Genomic DNA, 20379 nt, shown 5'->3' with positions numbered 1-20379 from the left:
ATATATATATATATATATATATATATATATATATATATATATATATATATATATATATATATATATATATATATATATATATATATATATATATATATATATATATATATATATATATATATATATATATATATATATATATATATATACCTGTATGTGTATATAATTGTGTGTATGTGTATATAGTATATATGTATATAATATATAGTATATATGTATATAGTATATAATATATAGTATATATGTATATAGTATGTAATATATAGTATATAATATATAGTATATATGTATATAGTATATAATATATATTATATATGTATGTTTCACATATTCATGCTCACACTCATACCTAGGGCCCACTCATACCTAGGGCCAATTGTTCAGTGTCCAACATATCATCTATGTCTTTGGAATTTGGAATCTGGCAGGAAACCGGACTACCCGAAGGAAACCCATGCAGCCCCACACAGATGGACTGACCTGGATTTGAACCCAGAACTCCAGAACTGTGAGGCTGATGCGCTAACCACTCAATTGCCGGACAGCCCGTATATGTATATGCATATGCAGTATAAGTAAGTAGAAATAAATTTTAAACTGGTTATTTGTTTACATTCCTAAAACTATAGAAAAGTCAATATTCATGTCTGAAAAAAGAGAAAGTATTAACGTGAACAGTATGAGTATATAATAATGAATTGAAATTTTAAATACATGATACAATGTAAATAAAAAATAGATATATCAATTTATGACCTGACAAATGGAGAGCTCATGCAAAGACAAGGTGTTAATGCACATTCATGCTGGTTTGCCTCTGAGGTCTTTGGTTGAAACTTTAACCGCTTCATGTTTCCTGCCTTTAGAAATTGATGCCCTTTGCAGAATGGCGTCAATTATCAAGCAATTACAGTTTCATGTGGCCTCTTCCTTCCATACTGCGAAAGAGGGGATGAGTGGACTAAGGTTGTGTAGTTGTGTAGTATTTGTATTTGCATGTGTGTGGGTGTATGTGACCAGTTTTTGTGAGAGTGCCCACATTTGTGCATGTGTGTGGACAATATTTGATCCAAAGTCACACACACTGATTGACTGTCAGGACTCTCGGAACTCACACATCTGCTGTAATAAGGGCAGAATTTGAAAAATAGTGAGTGTGGGTTACATTTCAGACCTAAATATGGATAAAAACGTGAAATGCCATGTAAAACATTATTTATTTCTACCTTCCCACATTGCGCTAAAGCACTCCTATTTAAATACAGGAAATCTTTCCTCATCATTGTTGTTCTAGTCCAGACTCTGCCATGGACATTTTTTTATATCATGCTCCGAGGGAAGGCACTAGATCTCATTCACTTTGTTATGGTTGTTTTTGGTGAGCAATTTAAGTGAAATTGTCACTTTCTGTTATCCGTGGGTGCTTTAGATTAAATTTGTTCGGTATATAAAGTGACAGAGCAAGGGCTGGGTGTAATTGATAACATAAATCCCCTATGATTGGCTGGCCAGAGTGTCTTGGTCTTCCCATTTCTATATAAAATAATCTGCAAAAGCCACAGAATGGTTTGGCAAGACCAGAAAGCAAGATTTTGGCTTAAGTGCACTGATTCCTCTTGCTTATTACTCATTAAATATTACATGACTATGCAATTTCCTACCTTGTCGACTGAATTGCACAGTACGTTCCCTACACGCATGTCTTTTCTGGACACAAAGTGCAAAAAAAAGAACGTCTTGATCCATGCTCTTTTACTCTGGAACACCTTGCCCTTTCAAAATACTGCCCTTGCATGACTAGAAAGGTTTAAATCTCTCTTCAAGAAGACATAATGTTGGAGTTGCTGTATGGGTCTGTTTTTCCTTGTGTGTTCTGTCTGTACATGTGATTGTATGTGTTTCGCCTGATGCGTCACTTTTGGCTCTCCTTCCCTTGTGTGACCAAGTTTATGATGGTCATCAACCCCTGTCTGTGTATTTAAACCCTGTGTTTTTGTACGTCCGTGTGCGAGTATTGTTTCTTGTTTCCTTTTTACTGTGTGTAATGTTTGCATATTTGTCTTTCCTGTTAATTTTGTCCCATTTTTTTCATCATTTGAATGATTTATTTTTCATTCGAATCGAAATTTGTGCACCAGCAGTCTCCTCTCGTTTTTTCTGTTTCTCTCGCCTGGGTTCTACTGCATAGTTGCCAATATTCGTTGCTGCATTTATCAGATATTTGTTGTGATTAAGCCTATAATAGCATAATTTTTAGGTATTTTTTGTCCTAGATCTGATTAATGAGAATGAATAATTGAGGTCTTATTGTTGCCTGTATAAGTCAACCGAGAGAGGAGTTCATTTAAATTGGTGTATATATATATATATATATATATATATATATATATATATATATATATATATATATATATATATATATATATATATATATATATATATATATATATATATATATATATATATATATATATATATATATATATATATATATATATATATATATATATATATATATATATATATATATATATATATATATATATATATATATATATATATATATATATATATATATATATATAGATATATATATAGATATATATATAGATATAGATATAGATATAGATATATATATAGATATATATATAGATATATATATAGATATATATATAGATATATATATATAGATATATATATATAGATATATATATATATAGATATATATATATAGATATATATATATAGATATATATAGATATATATATATATATATATATATATATATATATATATATATATATATATATATATATAGATATATATATATATATATAGATATATATATATATATATATATATATATATATATATATATATATATATATATATATATATATATATATATATATATATATATATATATATATATATATATATATATATATATATATATATATATATATATATATATATATATATATATATATATATATATATATATATATATATATATATATATATATATATATATATATATATTTTTATTTTTTTTTTTTGTGTATTGATTGTAGCCAAACTAGAGTCAATTTAGTAGGTCATTTGGTTGTGAATCCACTTGAAAGATGATTTTCTTTTGTGGTTGTTGGAAGAAGAAACAGTTTGTTCAAGTCAAGATGTTTGACGTGGGTCAAGTGTAAGGTAGTGCTGGCAGAATGTCACCAGTCAATGATGTCAAGTTGGTGAGGTCGATCGCAAATCTGAACTGGGAAGCAGGCACTCACTCCAATGCGCTTTTTTCCAATCATTGTTGAATAGAAGAAAGCACTTGACTTTGGGATTTTTGTTTCCCAGCAATCCCACAGCTTTGAATGCATTGCAGAGCACATGGTAGCAATATGTGCAACAGGATCATACTTCAGTCATGCTAATTTTGGGAGGGGGGGTTGATGATCGGGGAACAGCTGTAGATTCCCATTGAGTGGCTGGCGTTCTCTTGTGGGGAAGATGAATTTGCCAGAGGCTGGCGTGGAAGGGAAATTGATATGTGCAACGTGGAAACGTTAACAATCTTCTCGTGTGGGAACAAAGTGGAACACGGTTTGAGTTGCCGCATATCGTGAATGGACAAACACCTTTGTGGCATTCATCGTTCAAATGTATTAAAGGTCCAGCATTTGCTGAAACATAGATTATAATCTTATTAGATATTAATTAACTTAATTCAATGTAATCTAAGACACCAAATTAAATTGAAAGTCGCACAGATGTCATTTTTTTAAATTCACAGTTCCATTACCGTGAAAAATTATGAATTTGAACAGTATATATATTTTCAATCAGTATTTTCATTGTATTCTACAAATATTGCGCGTTATATATATTTTTAGGAATATTTATTTTTCCAAAAGAGAAGACTCCCAAACAAGAAGACCACACGTGCAATGCTCATTGCTTTACCTCGCTGAGGTTTGGATACAATTTATGAAACAGGGAACTATTTTGCATAAAGATTTGGGAAAATTTGCAGCAATTTCACTGTCTGGCTGCTGGCATTTTCCAGATGTGTGGCAGCATATGTTTCCACATGTGCAGCAAAGGGCAATCATATCAGCATTATGCAGACACCAATGGCTGACAAGTATCATATCCTTGATTTATGCTGAGTAGAGTTCATAATCACCCTCATTGATACTGTGTAGAAATCCTTTCCTTGAGTTTTGGGATCCAAGGTTCCAGGTGGGTCTTCACTGTGTGGAGTTTGCATGATCTCACCTGAATGAATGAATGAATGAATGAATGAATGAATGAATGAATGATCTGGCCTGCCATGCATGTTTTTGGCATGTGGAAGGAAACCAGAGTACCCGGAGAAAACCCAAGCACGCCCAAGGAGAACATGCAAACTCCACACAGTGAAGACCCACTTGGGACTGAACCTTGGACCCCATAACAGTCAATCTAACCCTAATCCAATCACTCACCCGCCGGGCCTTAATTGAGAGGTAATACTTATTGTAATTACTCATTTAATGTAATTGTTTGTTGTTTTTATTTGTGTACTTCCCTACTTATTTATGTTGTGTCTACTTACTATGTTGCCTTATTTATTGTTTAATTATTGATTACTTATTTACTGCTAATTATTTTTGTCTGTTTGTTTTTATTTGGGCACTTTGTGGTTAAGCTTTAAATCTCTATACTTGTTTAATGACAATAAAATGACTCAATTCAATTGATTGTTGACAATGATACTTTATTATGTTTTTTTTTCACAACTACACAATTTTCACATGTTTATATTTTCATTTCACTTGATTTAAGTATCCATACAGTGGTTGTATTTTTCCTTTTTTTCTGTGTGAGTTTTAGGTGATCACGCGAGATTTGGCAGCTCTCGGAGCTTGGGTTTGGCACATGTGCTCTTCTCCCCCCGCCCTCTCCCCTCCTCAAGTGAGCCTCTCAGCTGCCGAGGCGAGTGATGATGATGGCGGAGCTGGTTCAGGGACAGGCCTCGGTGGCTCAGCCCGGAACGAAAGATGACTTCGCAGACACGATACGCCGTGTGCGACAGGTAAAACAATTGCTCCGGTTAAGAAAAAGCCCCGCAAAAGAAGCGCACGCGGGGGGAGGCAACAGTTTGGCGTGCGTGGAGTGGGACCCTCACCTCACCCCCTCCTTCCCCGTCAACCACAAACCATTCCTCATGCACTCGGCTAGCATGTTAGCTTAAGGGCTAAGATCTACTAGCCGAGTTAGCGTAGCTGAGCCGACAGATTAAGAGTTGAACAGTAGCAACTCGACTAGGCTGCTAACAGCGACAGACAGGGCGAGTCGACGGTGTCCCCCTCGTGAGGGGCGCAGGTGGGCACTTTGTTCCCCAGGCGAGACCCCGTCGCCTCGTTGAATGCTGGAAGTTTAGTCAGCCCAACTTTCGGACAAGTTACGTCGACAACCTGTTGTCAAGTTCCCCCAGCAAGTTGGCTGTTAGCCATAGCATATTAGCTCCATGCCCCAGCCGGCCGATTGCCCTGGTGCGTGAAAGCCTCCAAAGTGGAGTTCAACTTTAGCCGCAATGTAGTAACACGCCGTCAGAAAGTTAGCTCGCCCATGGGCTTGCAAAGCCGTCGTTGCCCCCTTTAAATCAGACGCAGAAAACATCTAAAGCTGTGAATGTTATTACACAAAACGCTTGGAAGTCGCATATTCCTCGACAAGGCGCAGTTTTAGCCGAACGTGTCGCCTGATTGTCGTGCTCGTGTCCTACTTTGCTCGATGTAATAAACACCACAAGTGAGTGAGCTAGCACGACAGGCTAACTAAGCTCGGCTAGCTACCCGTGTTTGCCCGTGTCTGTTGGAGAGTTAGGCCGTGTCATGTAACGTCACCTGCCCCACATAAATCCCATTCCGCTCGTCTTTTCCCATGACAAATGCGAGTGAAATACTCTAGCGTCAAGCACCCTGGATTTTGTTTTGTCTCCTTGCATTCATTGCAAGGCGTCAGCTAATATCCACAGGAGACATGGCCGCCATAGTAAAGTTGACTTAACTAAGCATCGTTCCTTGTTTGTTCTCCCAAAACTTGGTTCAAACGTGTTCGTCCTTACATACTTTCCCCCCAGAATTACTATAATATACATGTTATAGTACATTTAAAGGTCCCATGCCAGCAATATCCCACTTATCTATAGTCAGAGTTAATGACCCACTTTTCTAAACATACTCTGACAAAAAAATAACATCCACGGAAAAGTCCATCTATATTTTTTGGTGAAAGTGAAACGTGTATGCTATATAGTCTCACACTCATCAAATGTATCAAGACATTTTTTTCATTTTTTTCTCCAGGCAAACCAGCCAATTTTCTGTTTTCTGACAAAGACAGTAAATACAAATGAAACTATTTGTAAAATTATTAAATTCTTAAGTATATTGTTGACCAATTTATTGTGGTTCTAGGTTAAATAATTTATTATTTCAACATTTGTTAGAATTGTCATTTATTGACATCGGTTGGGGGCAAAAAAAAAATACTCAGACGTCAAATTCAGGCCATTAGTATTGGATTAGGCAATGGAATTTATATGGAACAACACGCAATAACCGAACCACTATTACTGCTCTGTGCATGCATACTCATTAAGCCTTCAACTGCCAACTGACACTTGTATGTCATTTTGTTTAAAAAAAAAAAGTTAAATATAACTGGATTATCTAGCTCAAATGTGTGCCCATGTAACCACAAATTGATGATCACTTTCATTATTCAGTATGGTGGTGATGTAGGGCGACAAACAAATGCAGTACTCACTACGCTAGCGGTATAAGGATATAGAATTTGTGCCATATAATGACTGTCAATGTATTCACAAAATGTCAACCATTTTCTGAATGATTGCACTTAAGTCAGGTTGAGGTAACTACCACAAGATGAAGTACATGTCACGTATGTGACGTGCAGTTTCTGACAAGTATATTGCGTCAGTGCGCAATTCTGGTAACAACCAAACTAAAGAGTAAAGCAGCAAATTGGTACTATTTTTGGTGTCCTACTGTAGTTTATATTTGCTCTTAATCTCACTCACTTTGTCATGAGCAGATGACACCCAAAGCAGTCAGTTGTTGTGTGTTTTTCTTCAATCTTGCACCCGTTTATAAGGTCAAAGAGACTGTTGCCACTCAATATTTCTTTGCGATTCTCTCCAGATGGCTGCCAAGATGGGAGGAGAGCAGATGCCAAATCTTCACAGTTCCTCACCCGTCATTGACCCCTCCCTTTATGGCTTCGGAGGCCAGAAACGTACGCTGGACAATGGAGGCAAGTTGTCATTGGGTACCTGTGCTAGGGACAACCTGTGTGGGGAAATGGGCCTGCCCCCCCAAAACTCTCTGTAAATTCTGCAGGATTGGAGATTAGCTTCAAAAAGCAGTGTAGATTTTTTTTAAATGAAACCAGTCTGTCAAGTGGTCAGGATGATTGGGGGCAGTGTCCATTTTGGAGAAAATGTTATACTTTTAAGTGTGCTCGAGAAGTGTGAAAATTCTGTATGTAAGTGGCATGGACCATTGGTGTTTTTTTTTTTTTTTTTTTTACTCATTTGGGTCGTCTTTTTTCCATTTGTCGTTGTCCTGATTGATGACGAGTTGGGCTAATCGTACATTTGTGTTGCAAAATATACTGGAGTAATTGCCTTTTGGGTTGTCTAAAAAGAAAACTACTTTGACCTAGTTTTGTTTTGTTCAAGTTTTGTGAACACAGAGGCTACCTATTTCAAAGATATTGTGATGTGTGGGAGCAAAAAGGTGAAAAAAATAATTCTCCTTTCAAGCATGTGTAGTGTAACTCTGCCCAAAGTAAAATACCTGCCACACTCGGTCGCTCCGGGGCATTTACATTCCGCATTTCAGTTGCCTCCTTGTCTGGAATTTGCACACCCCCACCTTGTATTTATATTCATAGCTAGCCCAATGCGAAGCGTGAAGCCAAATGCATTTTCAGAGTATGAGGGCCTGCAAACCAGCATAAAAAAAATCATTCACACTGCTACAGTGTAAACGTTCACATTTTCCACTGACCCCTACAGGACCCTCACTCAATGCTACCTGTCAACATTCAATCTGAGAAAATTAGCTGCCAAACCTCTGTCTTTTCTATCAGTGTTTTTGATTGAAATTCTCTTCAGCGCACCCTATTTCCATCCCGCTGAGCGTAAGACGACAACATATTCAATTGACGGTGGCATCAGTTGCCTATCAATGGAAATGTCCTTTTCACATTTATGTGCTTGTTTGGATATCTGTGCAACTTATTTTTCCACCCCGAGTCCGTTCTCACGCAGCTAACAGACTTTCTTTCTCGTTGGATCTCTCAGTAGGCAACCATCTTGGTGCAATGGTACATCAAAGGTGAGCAAAGTCTCCTCTTGCTCTAAAGCTAATTTTCACTCAGACTATATTGAACATGTCATCATCTCACAGGGCTCTCACGACGGAAGACTTCAAAGTGCCTGATAAGATGGTGGGATTCAGTAAGTGGGCTTTGAGTTCATTACATTCGCCATGAATGTATTGCGTGGGATCGTTAGTATTGACGTCTTTTTCTTATTTCCTCTCAGTCATTGGAAAAGGGGGAGAGCAGATTTCAAGAATCCAGATGGAATCTGGCTGTAAGATCCAGATAGCATCAGGTGAGTTCATGAAACAGGTTTGACGACGGCAACAAATAAAACGCATTTTTGTTTTATTTATCGTCCTTCGCTAAAAGGCAAAAGTACACCAAAATTTCCAAAAATCCTAGCAGTGTAAGAGATTTGCCATCGCTCCCATTCTTGACGCATCACAAAGTCCCTCTCCACAAGTAATCATTTGTCCAGAGAAGTATTGCACACTAGTAGGATAAGGGATGAAATCATTGAGTATTGGTCATTCCAGTTCTCAAGTTTGTTGCACAGAAGAAGCGCGTTTCCATGCACATCCCATCCTGCACTAGTCACCATGGTGCATCTTGGCTGCTGGCTAGCAGGTTTAAATTCTCCGCTTAAACTTAATCCTGTGATGCCGAGCAGGTTTAACTTCCCAGATAAACCTAATCCTGTGGGTCTGCTTTCAGTCGTCTTCATTTTCTTCTTTTACTAAGAGGTTCCGACAAGCTAAACTCGTTCATAGCGCTATGCCTCCTTCTTCTGTTGTATATTGTTCGAAGAGTAGAAACTTTAAAATCTAGTAAAGATGATTTCAATATACATTTCTGGAAGACAAGCAGCTGTCAATTAGTAACGGCTATGGTGGCACGTTGTATCAGTTAGTGACAGTCGTCTGCACTACTCAAGGAACACAAGACCAACAAATTGCTGGTAAAAAAAAAATAGACGGCAATTGCAAGAGAAAGCATACACCAATCATGCTTTTGGTTAATATTCCTCAACAAATGTTAGGAACATGTAAAAGTGTGATGCAGCATCACAACAGGGGGACTTGCCATGTACCATATTCATGGTGGAAGTTAGGCCAGCTTGTCAGGCAGGACAGAGAACCAGCTGTTTGCATAAAACTACAGTGTCATTTTCCCATAAAATATGTTTGAAAATCAATTCAGGTACTAACATTGGCATTTTTAAAATTTTGCAGACAGTGGAGGCATGGTGGACAGGCCCTGCACACTTACTGGCAGCCCGGAGAACATTGAGTAAGCCCCCATACACACACTTATACAACTTTGCTAAAAACTGCAAACGTGTTTCTTTTGTTATCTCCCACAATTGGTCGCTGCACCTGATGACATGTTTTTTTTTACTCTTAGTGTAATGGAAAAATGTGACCAAGCAAAATAAAATTAAAAAAAAATGTTTTTGACCAATGCCCTCCCCCCTCGCAGGCAGGCCAAAAGGCTGTTGAGTGAGATTGTAGAGCAGTGTCGCTACGGTCCGGGATTTCACTGCGAGATGGACGGCAATGGCGCCATCCAGCAGATGCTAATCCCCGCCAACAAAGTGGGCCTGGTGATCGGCAAGGGGGGAGAGACCATCAAGCAGTTGCAGGTGTGGATTCTTTTTCAGCCAATTGAGAACAAAGTAGTTATGGTTTTTAATATGGCTCTTAATGTGCGCGTGTGTCCCTACAAAACTCTGTTTAGGAGAGAACAGGGGTGCAGATGATCATGATCCAGGATGACCCCATGCCCACTGGTGCAGACAAGCCCCTGAGAATAACTGGAGACCCCCACAAAGTACAGGTTGGTTCTGCTTCCTCCGATATTAATATTATTAGCTGAGGGAAAAACATTTTCATGGCACATTACATTGTCATTCCACACACAGGATGGCAGACTGCAGCACTAGAGTGCTGACCAATCATTAAGTATAAATTTGACTCAATTTTGGTGAAATGGAGAATATGCATATCAAGTTTTGATATTCTGATTGTTTGCCAGTCACAAACTGAAGAAGCGTGTAGATGTTTTTCGTTTCTTGGGCTGTTTTATTTGACTTATATTTTTTTTGTCTTTCAGCAAGCACGTGAACTTGTCGTCAAGCTAATCAGGGATAAGGACCAAGGAGAATTTAGAGTGGGCCGGTCCGACTTTGGTTCCAAAATGGGCGGAAGTAGTCTGGATGTAAGATTTCTATCCACATTTTACCCCAAATTAAATTGTGATATAAAGTGATGATGACATAAAGGTGACAAACCCAGAGTAATCCAACAGTTCACAAAGTTAGAATTTGAAATGAGCACTAAAATATTTATTTAATTTTTTTTTATTGTGCTGTCATTAAATTTCAAATACACCTGTATACATTTTAAACAGTTTCTAGAACACAAAAGAATACACTTGTGCAGTCATTAACTTCAGTGTCATATTTTAATTGTTTGGTTAGGTGGTGGTACCCAGATTTGCTGTTGGCATCATTATTGGCAGGAACGGAGAGATGATCAAGAAGATTCAGAATGACGCTGGGGTCAGGATTCAGTTCAAACAAGGCAAGACTGGACAATTGGACAATTTACTGCCCATATAGAAAATAGGGAATTTGCGACGATGCGACAATTTTTTTGGTTTATTGGCTTTGGTTGCAAGATCGAGTCCGATCCAGAACTCGTGTTTCCAGTACTATCCTGCTTGTCGTCTTCAGTAAATCGAACCACTCGGCAGACATCCGCTGGTGGGACCATATCTGAAAAAACTAATAGCTGTAACAGATCAAGATGTAATATTGTAGACGGCATTTTTTGGCTTTTCAAACAGTGATTTATCATTTACTAGTTAGTTTATATTTTGCATTATTTTCACTGGTATTATAATATCGGCATCGATATGGCAAAACAGATTGACGAAAATAGATTCTGATCAAGTCAGCATCGAGACATCCCCAATAGAAAATTGGTACTGCAGTATTTTAGTCTTTATTCGGGTGCCCGCTCCTCAATTGACTAAATATCCCTGTCCTCTCACCAGATGATGGAATCAGCCCTGATCGTGTTGCCCAAGTGATGGGCCAGCCTGACCACTGCCATCATGCTGTGCACCTCATTAATGAGCTGGTTCAAACTGCCCAGGTATATGCAGTTTTTTTCTTGTACTACCCTTGTCTTGGTGCTTTGTATACCTCACATTAGACCAGGGCTGGGCAATTAATTCCGCACCCCTGCCCCAAACAGTACGTGAGCCAAAATAGAGAAACACAGACACAATCCTGTCCAATGCTGTGAGAGATGATAGTATCGTGACCCGTTCATGTCGAGTTAAAACCAAATGTTCACCTTTGCAGTTTTTGGTAAGTCGTAATGTTAGTTAGTGAGCAACAATCAATTTGCCCTCAAAGTGTGCTGGGAGCAAAGAGCGATAATGCAACGCTCCTCCGATTTAACACAAAAAGAAAAACATTCCTTTATTTATTTTTAAGCACTTGAGTAGCCTTTGTCTTTTCTTCTACAGGAGCGAGATGGCTTTGGGGGAGTGATGGGTCGTCGCAGCAGAAGTGACTGTAACATGGGCACCGGTCTCCAGGAAGTGACGTACGCCGTACCTGCTGACAAGTGCGGCCTGGTGATCGGCAAAGGTAAAGAGATGTTATAAGATGCCGTTTTGTCTCCGTACGCGTTGTAATCGTCAAGCGAGCTCGGTTCATTTGTGTCCCAACTCGACAGATTGCCTCGTCTCCGCCCATCATTTTTTTTTTCAAAAAGTGAGCGCTCGCTCCGCCCTCGAGCGAAACCAATGAGGGGGCGAGTGACCAGCCCCTTAACCCCCCCTCACAGGACTCATGTATACAGCACAAGTGGCTTTCATTGGCCTCACTAAGGGCTTAATGATGGGGATAATGCGTGTAATGTGACATTAATTGTTCAAGGTGCATAATAACAGCCCTCAATCATGTGGAAGGCCGCCTGGCATCTAATGAGCCTCTTTCAGCCCGATAGAGTTCAGCGAGGGAATGAATAGGAGGAATTAGCTTATTGGCTATTCATGCCCACTCTATTGCCAGCTATTTAAAAGTCATTGACCATTGCTTTGGAAGGAGGCGTGTGTGTGCGCGAGCGCGCGCGCATGCTCGTGCGTTACTCTTGCTGTGTGGTGTGATGGTGGAAGGGGAGAGGGCCTCTTTACCTAAAATGAAAACATGGCAATAGAAATGTCAAGTGGCTTTTGTGCATGTAGCCGGCCAAGGGAAACAAATAAACCTGGGCGTCATGGCCTCCCCCCCTTCTTTGCATTAGCATATGAAGTGGGTCAATGTGGTCGAGATGGCGGTGGGTCTGGGTGCTGTCAGCAAACCCTTAAAGGGTGCGGTGATTAATATCTTTACGATGCCATATGTAGCCTGGTGCTCCCTACTTTTGACCCCCTCGTCGCACACACCAACACACAGTCGCTCAACAGTGCTTGATGGATCAAGCCACCCACCAACCTGCTCCCACATTAAAATGGATTTGAATTCATTGCCGTTTTAACCCCCAGACTAAAAGTTACCTTCTGTTTTATTCTCCCTAAATACATCCATGTACTTCACAAAGCTTACAGATTTCGATGCAAACTCGCATTAGTCAATATCTTATTTTGGCAAAAATAACCTGTACGATAAATTGTATTTTTTGGACTCTACAAAACATTACATAAAATTGAGCATTATTTTTGTACGCCTTTTTGGTAGATGCCACTATGAAAGCGGACACAAAATCTGAAAATTGTCTTTACCTACCTCCAATACATATTTTTTTACCCTTTCAACAGCTCTGCATCTTTTGATATAAAAGTCATATCAGATTACTTTAGCCTAAGTAAAGGACATAATGGGCTGTCATTAGTGGGGTACATTAATACAGACTCACGCACAAATGTACTTTTGTGCGGTTAATCATGAAAATGTGAAAAGCGTTAACATTTTTAAAAATACTTCATTTTATATATAATGTATATAGTATAATGATTAAGTCTCTATAGAGGAAACATGTTTTCTAAATTTGACAAACTATTGAATAATATTAATGTTGCTGCCATAATTATCTATAAATCCATTGAAAAGTGAAGCAGGTTTAAAAATCAGGGGAATTTGCAGTTTACTGCATTTAGTTTTTATTTTAATTGTACTAAGTCTATTTTTAATCATTTATAAATTTCTTAATATAGTCATGATATGATATACAAAATATATATTTTGCTCCAGATCGCCATGTCAAATGTTACCACTGTGACCTACATGGCCCAAAATGAGGTCCATACAGATGGATTTTAAGTTCTCAAGAGTTTTTATTTTCTTTAATTACCAAATATAGCCACTTGCCATCTAACGATTGAGTGACCTTGGCAGTCTCTGAAGTGTAAATACAATTTTTGGCTGTAAGGCTTTGGTCAAGTCCAAAGGATAACCCCTGCTGAGAACTCAGGTTTATGAGCAGAGGGCAAGAATCTGAAGAATTAGTTGGCAAATAACAATTAAAAGGAAAGCTTTACGCAATTCGATATTACAGTTTTCAATCTTTGCATATTTTCAATAGTTATCTCCAAACAAGTATCTAACATATGTACCCTATACAAGGTCTTTTAAGAATACTTTAGTATTACTTTGCCAAAAGATGGGTGTGACCTATGTTCCCCCCTCCAGGACCATTCGCTAACCAGACCCTCTGAATACCGTCACCAGTTGCACTTTTGTGGGGCTTCTTTTCTTGTGGTGCACTAAACCAGTCTCATTAATAAGACCGGTATTATCTGCGCTGACTTCTGGCCAGTCCATGAAATGAATAGTCCGCCTCTTCATCGCTCTCTGCTGTCTGACTGCGAGAGCTCATAATGGCTTCATTAAGGCAGAAGTTTCATTTGCTTGACAATGCCTTAATGGTCCATGTGCAGTCTGTTGGTGGTGTGGAAAAAAAAAAAGACCCCGGGAGGAGGAGAGCTGTTTGATGAGCGTTTTCACGCGGGGGTCAACCCGGGTCAACCGAGTGTCAGCCACAAGTGAACAAATGTGTAATTGATGTCAGAACGGTCCCGGTTTTCCCCCCCTCGAAGCACCCATGGCCCTTTTCCTTACTCTCGGTTGTGAAAAGAGGGCTGGTGGCAGTTGTTTGGCCCCCCTACTTCATTCACTCCGTCCTCTCATCACAGAGGACGACACCAAGTCAAGAAAGAAAAGGCTAAAAGAGACAAACGATATCCCCGAAGGAGGATACGCTTCGATTTTGGCCCCTTTCTCTTGCCAGCAGTGTTTCATTTCTCCCTGCTGCTGTAATTGCTCTCACCACACGTCGGGAAAACTGGCATCTGATGGCGGGGAGGGGGTGGGGGGCCGGGAGATGTCCCTCGTTTGTTCCTCCGATTTGCACGGATGTTAGCAGAGAATGGTTAGAAAGCCGTTGGACGTATGGTCGTTGGCGGAACGTAGCGTCGCGTCATGCCATGCATCATTCCGTCATGTGACCCGACATGATGCTAGAGACGCAGAGGAATGTCTATTCGCACGTGGATTTCCACAAAGACTGGATTTGAGCTGTCAGCCTGCCTGACTACTCAATTCCATTTTAATTGGACATCCGATATTTGTTTTTGTAAAAGGATGGACACCTAGATTTGACGACTTTCAACGACCTCACAGTATGTTCTTTCAGTTGGGATGCAGATTATCCAAAGCTTCAATATTGATTACATTATTGGAACTGTGATAATAATCATTTATTTTTTTTATCTTTATCTTGTCCCATATAAAACTCTAAGACTCAAAAAATTGGAACAAACTCTTTAATTTCACTGAAATCTTTAAGAAAACCATAGTGACAACTTTCACGAATTCAGAGGCAACTTTTGCAATTCAGAGCTACAAATGTCTAACTTTTCTCTCCTGAAACCTACTTTATCGATTGACATCTCAGAAGATTATTTACCTTAGTTTGTAATGGGGCTATGTAGACATTAAGGTGTGCTTGTTTTTTCCAGGCGGCGAGACCATCAAGAACATCAAAGAGCAGTCTCGTGCCCACGTGGAGCTGCAGAGAAACCCGCCACCCAACACTGACCCCAACGTGCGCATCTTCTCCATCCGAGGCACCCCGCAGCAGTTGGAAAAGGCCCGCCAGCTGATCGACGAGAGGATTGGGGTAGGTGGTCTGGCTTTAGCTGCCCCCACTTATATTCATGAGCGCACATGTCGCCTCTGCGCGGGTGTGGGGGGGTTGTTGCGTGGTCACGGGCATGACACCAGAGGTTACACACCAAGAATCCATCAAATGAACTTAATGGAGTGCGTCAGCACCCACCCGTGCCCTTTGACCATGTCTCTTGGCTTCCTTTTTTTTCATACAAGTGTGGTCTCACTCTCTCCATGCAGGGTCCTGGTTTGGGAGGAAGCTTTGGCATGAATCACTACAACCAAGGAGCAGCTACTCCACCACAGCAGTAAAGTCAACTTTTTTTTGTAAACAGCAGTGTTGACTCAAGAGAACTAAATGAATGCTTAACTCATCCACCTTATCTTCTCACAGTGGTCCTCAAACCTTTATGACTGGAGGATGGGGGACAACTTTCCAGATCTGGCAGCCTCCAGGCCAACAAGATCACAGTGAGTTAGACCAGTAATTACAGTTCACACAAAAAGTTGGTGCGCATAATTTATTTTCACAAACTACACAAAATGTGGTCCTTGCATTTGTCACCTTTAATGTACACTGAGGGTTAAATGTCCTACCACTTCATTGTATTCAATCTACACTTCCACAATTTTTTGTATGGGCCTTATTTTAAAAAAAAAATGCTAGGGAGTTCAGTTATGTGACCACATTGAAGTCAAGCTCATAGACAAAAATATTTTTCTCCTAAAATGACCGGAAAGGATAATAATATGTTCTATTCTCTGGGAGACTTTGAGACTTGAAGATCATGGTAACCATCGTTTTCTGTGCATCACTTTTTTTATGAATTTGGAAATGATCAGGAAAGAGAATTAATTGCACATGAGAAGTTGACTGTGTTATCTGTCTCCTTACAGGTCACAATGGATCCCAGACTGGCCAGATGGACTGGGAGCAGTATTACAAAAAGCTAGGCAAGCATCCTAACTCGATGATTACAAAGTGCATCATCCAAAGTCAAACAGAAGCCGTTCCATAACTGAAAAAAAGTCTTCTGTTGATATCAATTAAATTTGGACTAATTCCAGTGATCATAAAGTGAAATGACCTCAAATTATACATTGGGCATTGGCCTTTATACTTAAACTCGTCTGTTACAGGTCAGCAAGGCCAAGCCCAGAGTGCTGCTCCTGAGTACAACAAAGCCTGGGGTGAGTCATTGGTGGTGGATTCGGTGCTCACATCTTGCTTTCAAGTGTAATACATATATATGTCTTTATTTGTCAGGACAAACTTCGACTCCAGGCTCTCAACAGGCTTCAACTCCAGACTTTAATGCCTGGGTGGACTTCTACAGGCAGCCCATGGCCTACTTCAACCAGGGTGCCCAGCAGACTCAAGCCCCGGGCCTTCAGGTAAGTTTTCCTACAATCAAACATGTTTGAAACACTCTCTGCAAACGTTACACAATTCAGCTATTGTGTAACTGGATAAATATCTGAGAGATAATTAACAGTTTTCCGCTAATCTGCGTAGAACCTGATGCACTCACCATTAAGGCTGAGTGATCTGACCAACAAAAGATCACAGTTTTTATTTTGAAACTGGTTACTCTTGATCTGTGTCATTTTTTTGATAACTACAGTTATTCATAAATTCACTGAATATTAAAGTTTTGAATACTTTACTAATATATCTATTACATGTACACAATGTACATACCATATTTTCCCACACTATAAGACGCTCCTTCAATGAATGGCCTATGTCAACATTTGTTTCATATCAGGTGCACTGATTATAAGACCAAGTGGTAGTAGGTGGTGGTAGTACTAGTAGGGGATTGCAGTATTCACTAAAGGACACTGTAGTATTAGTGGTTAGAACTGGTTATACATACACTAGATAGACCTGTTGTAATGAGAAGTTCATACGAGTAACCAATATTGATCCACCCATACAAGGTAAAACGCACTGAGAAAATTGAAGTATTTTAGTTGCACATTATAGTGCGGAAAATACGGTAAATGACTGTTGGTCACAAATGAGTGGGTTTATTTTAGAGGTATTCATAAGGAACCAAATACAACCTCTTTTTTTAGTCATAAGAATGTTTTCCTGATTCCGTCGAATGTTCGATTTCAATAACTACTGGTTGGTTAGTGATGATAAACAAAATCAAAATAAACGAGGGGGAAAACATCGATCACTGCAAGATGGAGATGATTCGTTGACTCATTGCATGCCACTTAGACCCTACGTGCTCCTTATGTCGCTGGCCGCCATCCTGGATAGGACGTTACATTACACTTAGTGTCCTTTTGGTGCACAAGCTAGCTTTTACTATTTTTACCTGCCGTGTATGAACCAGCGTTGCTGGCATGTTTTTGTTGTGCTTCAGGATCACTAGAAAAGGTCTCTTCACAGAGGATGAAGACAGCCCTCTTTAGTTTGTTTTTTTTCTCCTCCCTTTATCATTTTTGTTGGTATTTTTTAGACTTGCAGCGCCTTGAAGACTTTTCTTAGTGGGAAACACTAGCTGTAGAATGACATGATGAAATATATTTGTAATCAGCAGAAACTTTATTTGTTACTAAATGCTTGTGTACACTGTTATTTTTGAATAGAGCGTATTATCTGGGATCTGGTTTTTGTTTTTCCGCCAAAATGAAAAGCGCGCGTGTAACATTTCAAAGAGGCAATACTTATAAATGATCTGTTTGTTCTTGTTTCTCGCGACACCATGTTGATTCCGCTTAGCAGTCTTGAATACTTTTATTTTTTTCGTTGTCGTTTTGTCATGAAAAAGCGTCTTGCGATGATTCTGTTATCTTACATAATAATTCATTGAAATGAAACTGTGATGTTTTGTTACAGCAGAATGTGTTTTTTGTTACACGGTTTAAGGCGAGAAAAAAAAGCAATGATAGTTCTAATTTAATTGTGCGTTGTATGCCGTTTTTTTTTTCAATTCATTGTCATTTTATTGTACTCACTTGCTCTCACATACGGGGAAAAAAAGGTGCAATATCTTATTTCACGTTTATACTAAGATGGTTTCTCGAATATTTTTGACAGACTTTTAACTTGTAGTTTTATGAAATGTTTTTTTTCTCTCTTTGAGAATAATTTATTACACGGATCTGATTATATAAGACTTAGAGGGATGTTTGCCTTTGCTACCTTGTAAAAGTGTATATATATAAATATATATATATATATGCTCATGTATTTGACTGTTAATTTAAAAATGTTTCATATAGAAATGATCTTTCCTGCCACCAGTATTGTAAGAAAATTGTCCCTCTTTTCTTTTTTTTTTTCTCCTCCCTCGTCTCTCAGTTCTTATTTTCTTATACTGCTCCAAGATTGTGAATGTGATTGAAATTGGATGTTGCATCTTATGAAGAAATGTTTTTTTTTTTGTTTGGGGGTCTCTGTTCTGCACGTGTTCAAGACTGCTAAGCTCTTTGTTTCTTTCTACCTGTGCGATGATTGGTTTTTGTTATGTTTTAAGAAGTGTTATGATCAACAACAAAAAAAAAAGAAAGCGCTCTCCTTTGGTACCTACCGCTTCTGTCTGATGCTAAGACCTTTTTAATTATTTTTTTATTTTTTTGTCGTGTGATCTAATATAAAAAAAAATATCGAGGATGACAAGTCATCACGGAGAACTGATTCTTGTATTAACGTCATTTCTTAATGAAAAGGGATATAATTTGAGAAAAAATGTCTAATTATGGTGGGTTTACTTTGGTGTACAGTTAACCGTGTATTAAAACAAAACATCAAGACTACCTTCATTGTGTACTGTTCTACAAGCTGATTTTTTTTTTTTGGAGGTTGTTTTTGACATCTGAGAGTTCTATTGTGTAAATACAATCATGATAGGCCAACTGTATGTTTTATTAGCAGAAAGTCTATTTTCTATATTAGCCTGTCGACAGTACTCAAAAGTCATAATAAATTTTCCGCAAGCCTCTCTTTTGGTTGACATCCATTTTCAGCAGTCCGAAAACTTTTTCTTCCTGCTAGGATGGTTGTGTCAACTCAATTTACTTTTTTTTTTTTTCAACTTTCTAGCAGGGGTTTAGTTAGCAAGTGCATTTGTGAGATCGTCGCAAATGGAGGTCGAGCACTGCCCAAATAAAGGGCTTAGTATTCATGGCAATAGGTACAACTTGCTGTCCAATTCAGGCTCGAGTTACAGAAAAATGGCTTCTTGAGACTGTTTCACAATTTTAATAATGATAGAGATATCTGCCAACACCTACTTTTAAGGTTGCCTTTTTATTGAATTAACTCAAAATTAGGGTGGCCTGCAGCTCTGGGGTCCTGGGTTCAAATCCAGGTTTGTCCACCTTTGTGGAGTTTGCATGTTCTCCCCGAGCCTGGGTGTGTTTCCTCCCTTATTCCAAAAACATGGATGGTAGGCTGATTGGACACTCTAAATTGCCCCGAGGTATGAGTATAAAAGTGTGAATGGTTATTTGTCTCATCGTGGCCTGTGATTGGCTGGCCACCAATTCAGGGTTTGAATTGAATATAATGCTTTTATTGTCATTTTTTTTCCCCGCCTTTCATTTCCTCTAACGCAAATTGACACTTTCTTTTTTTAATCTCCATCACGCACCATTGACACATGTATACTTCCCTTTAAGATTAACAGGTTTTTGTTGATCAATATAAATACTCCCCCCAAAAAAAATGCATCTCATGAAATTCAGCCAAAATTTGCTTTCCAAACCAACCTGACTACTTTCTGCTCAATTTCCCTTGTGTTCCTGATTTTTTTGTGTGGTTCCTATTAGACGTTTCT

At 38.7% G+C, this 20379-nt stretch overlaps 1 protein-coding gene across 2 annotated transcripts; it reads left to right on the top strand.

Moving 5' to 3' along the window:
- The first annotated feature begins 4908 nt into the window (after window positions 1-4908).
- Window positions 4909-19542, top strand: fubp3 (far upstream element (FUSE) binding protein 3). 2 transcript variants are annotated; one of them, XM_077737269.1, is made up of 19 exons: window positions 4909-5074; window positions 7209-7320; window positions 8378-8408; window positions 8481-8530; window positions 8618-8689; window positions 9630-9687; window positions 9877-10039; window positions 10135-10233; window positions 10510-10614; window positions 10877-10979; window positions 11455-11555; window positions 11935-12058; window positions 15430-15590; window positions 15821-15888; window positions 15975-16051; window positions 16478-16534; window positions 16721-16771; window positions 16848-16975; window positions 17962-19542. In XM_077737269.1, the coding sequence occupies exons 1-19, from the start codon at window positions 4982-4984 to the stop codon at window positions 17968-17970; spliced, it is 1662 nt and encodes a 553-aa protein (XP_077593395.1). In that variant the 5' UTR covers window positions 4909-4981; the 3' UTR covers window positions 17971-19542. The 2 variants fall into 2 exon arrangements, with proteins under 2 accessions (XP_077593395.1, XP_077593394.1); XM_077737268.1 differs by having other exon boundaries at window positions 8375-8408.
- Window positions 19543-20379: the final 837 nt, after the last annotated feature.

The sequence above is a fragment of the Stigmatopora nigra genome, chromosome 17 (genome assembly GCF_051989575.1).
Source record: "Stigmatopora nigra isolate UIUO_SnigA chromosome 17, RoL_Snig_1.1, whole genome shotgun sequence".
NCBI classification, from domain to species: Eukaryota; Metazoa; Chordata; class Actinopteri; order Syngnathiformes; family Syngnathidae; genus Stigmatopora; species Stigmatopora nigra.
The sequence above is the reverse complement of the archived record's forward strand: the minus strand, read 5'-3'. Positions and strand labels throughout refer to the sequence as shown.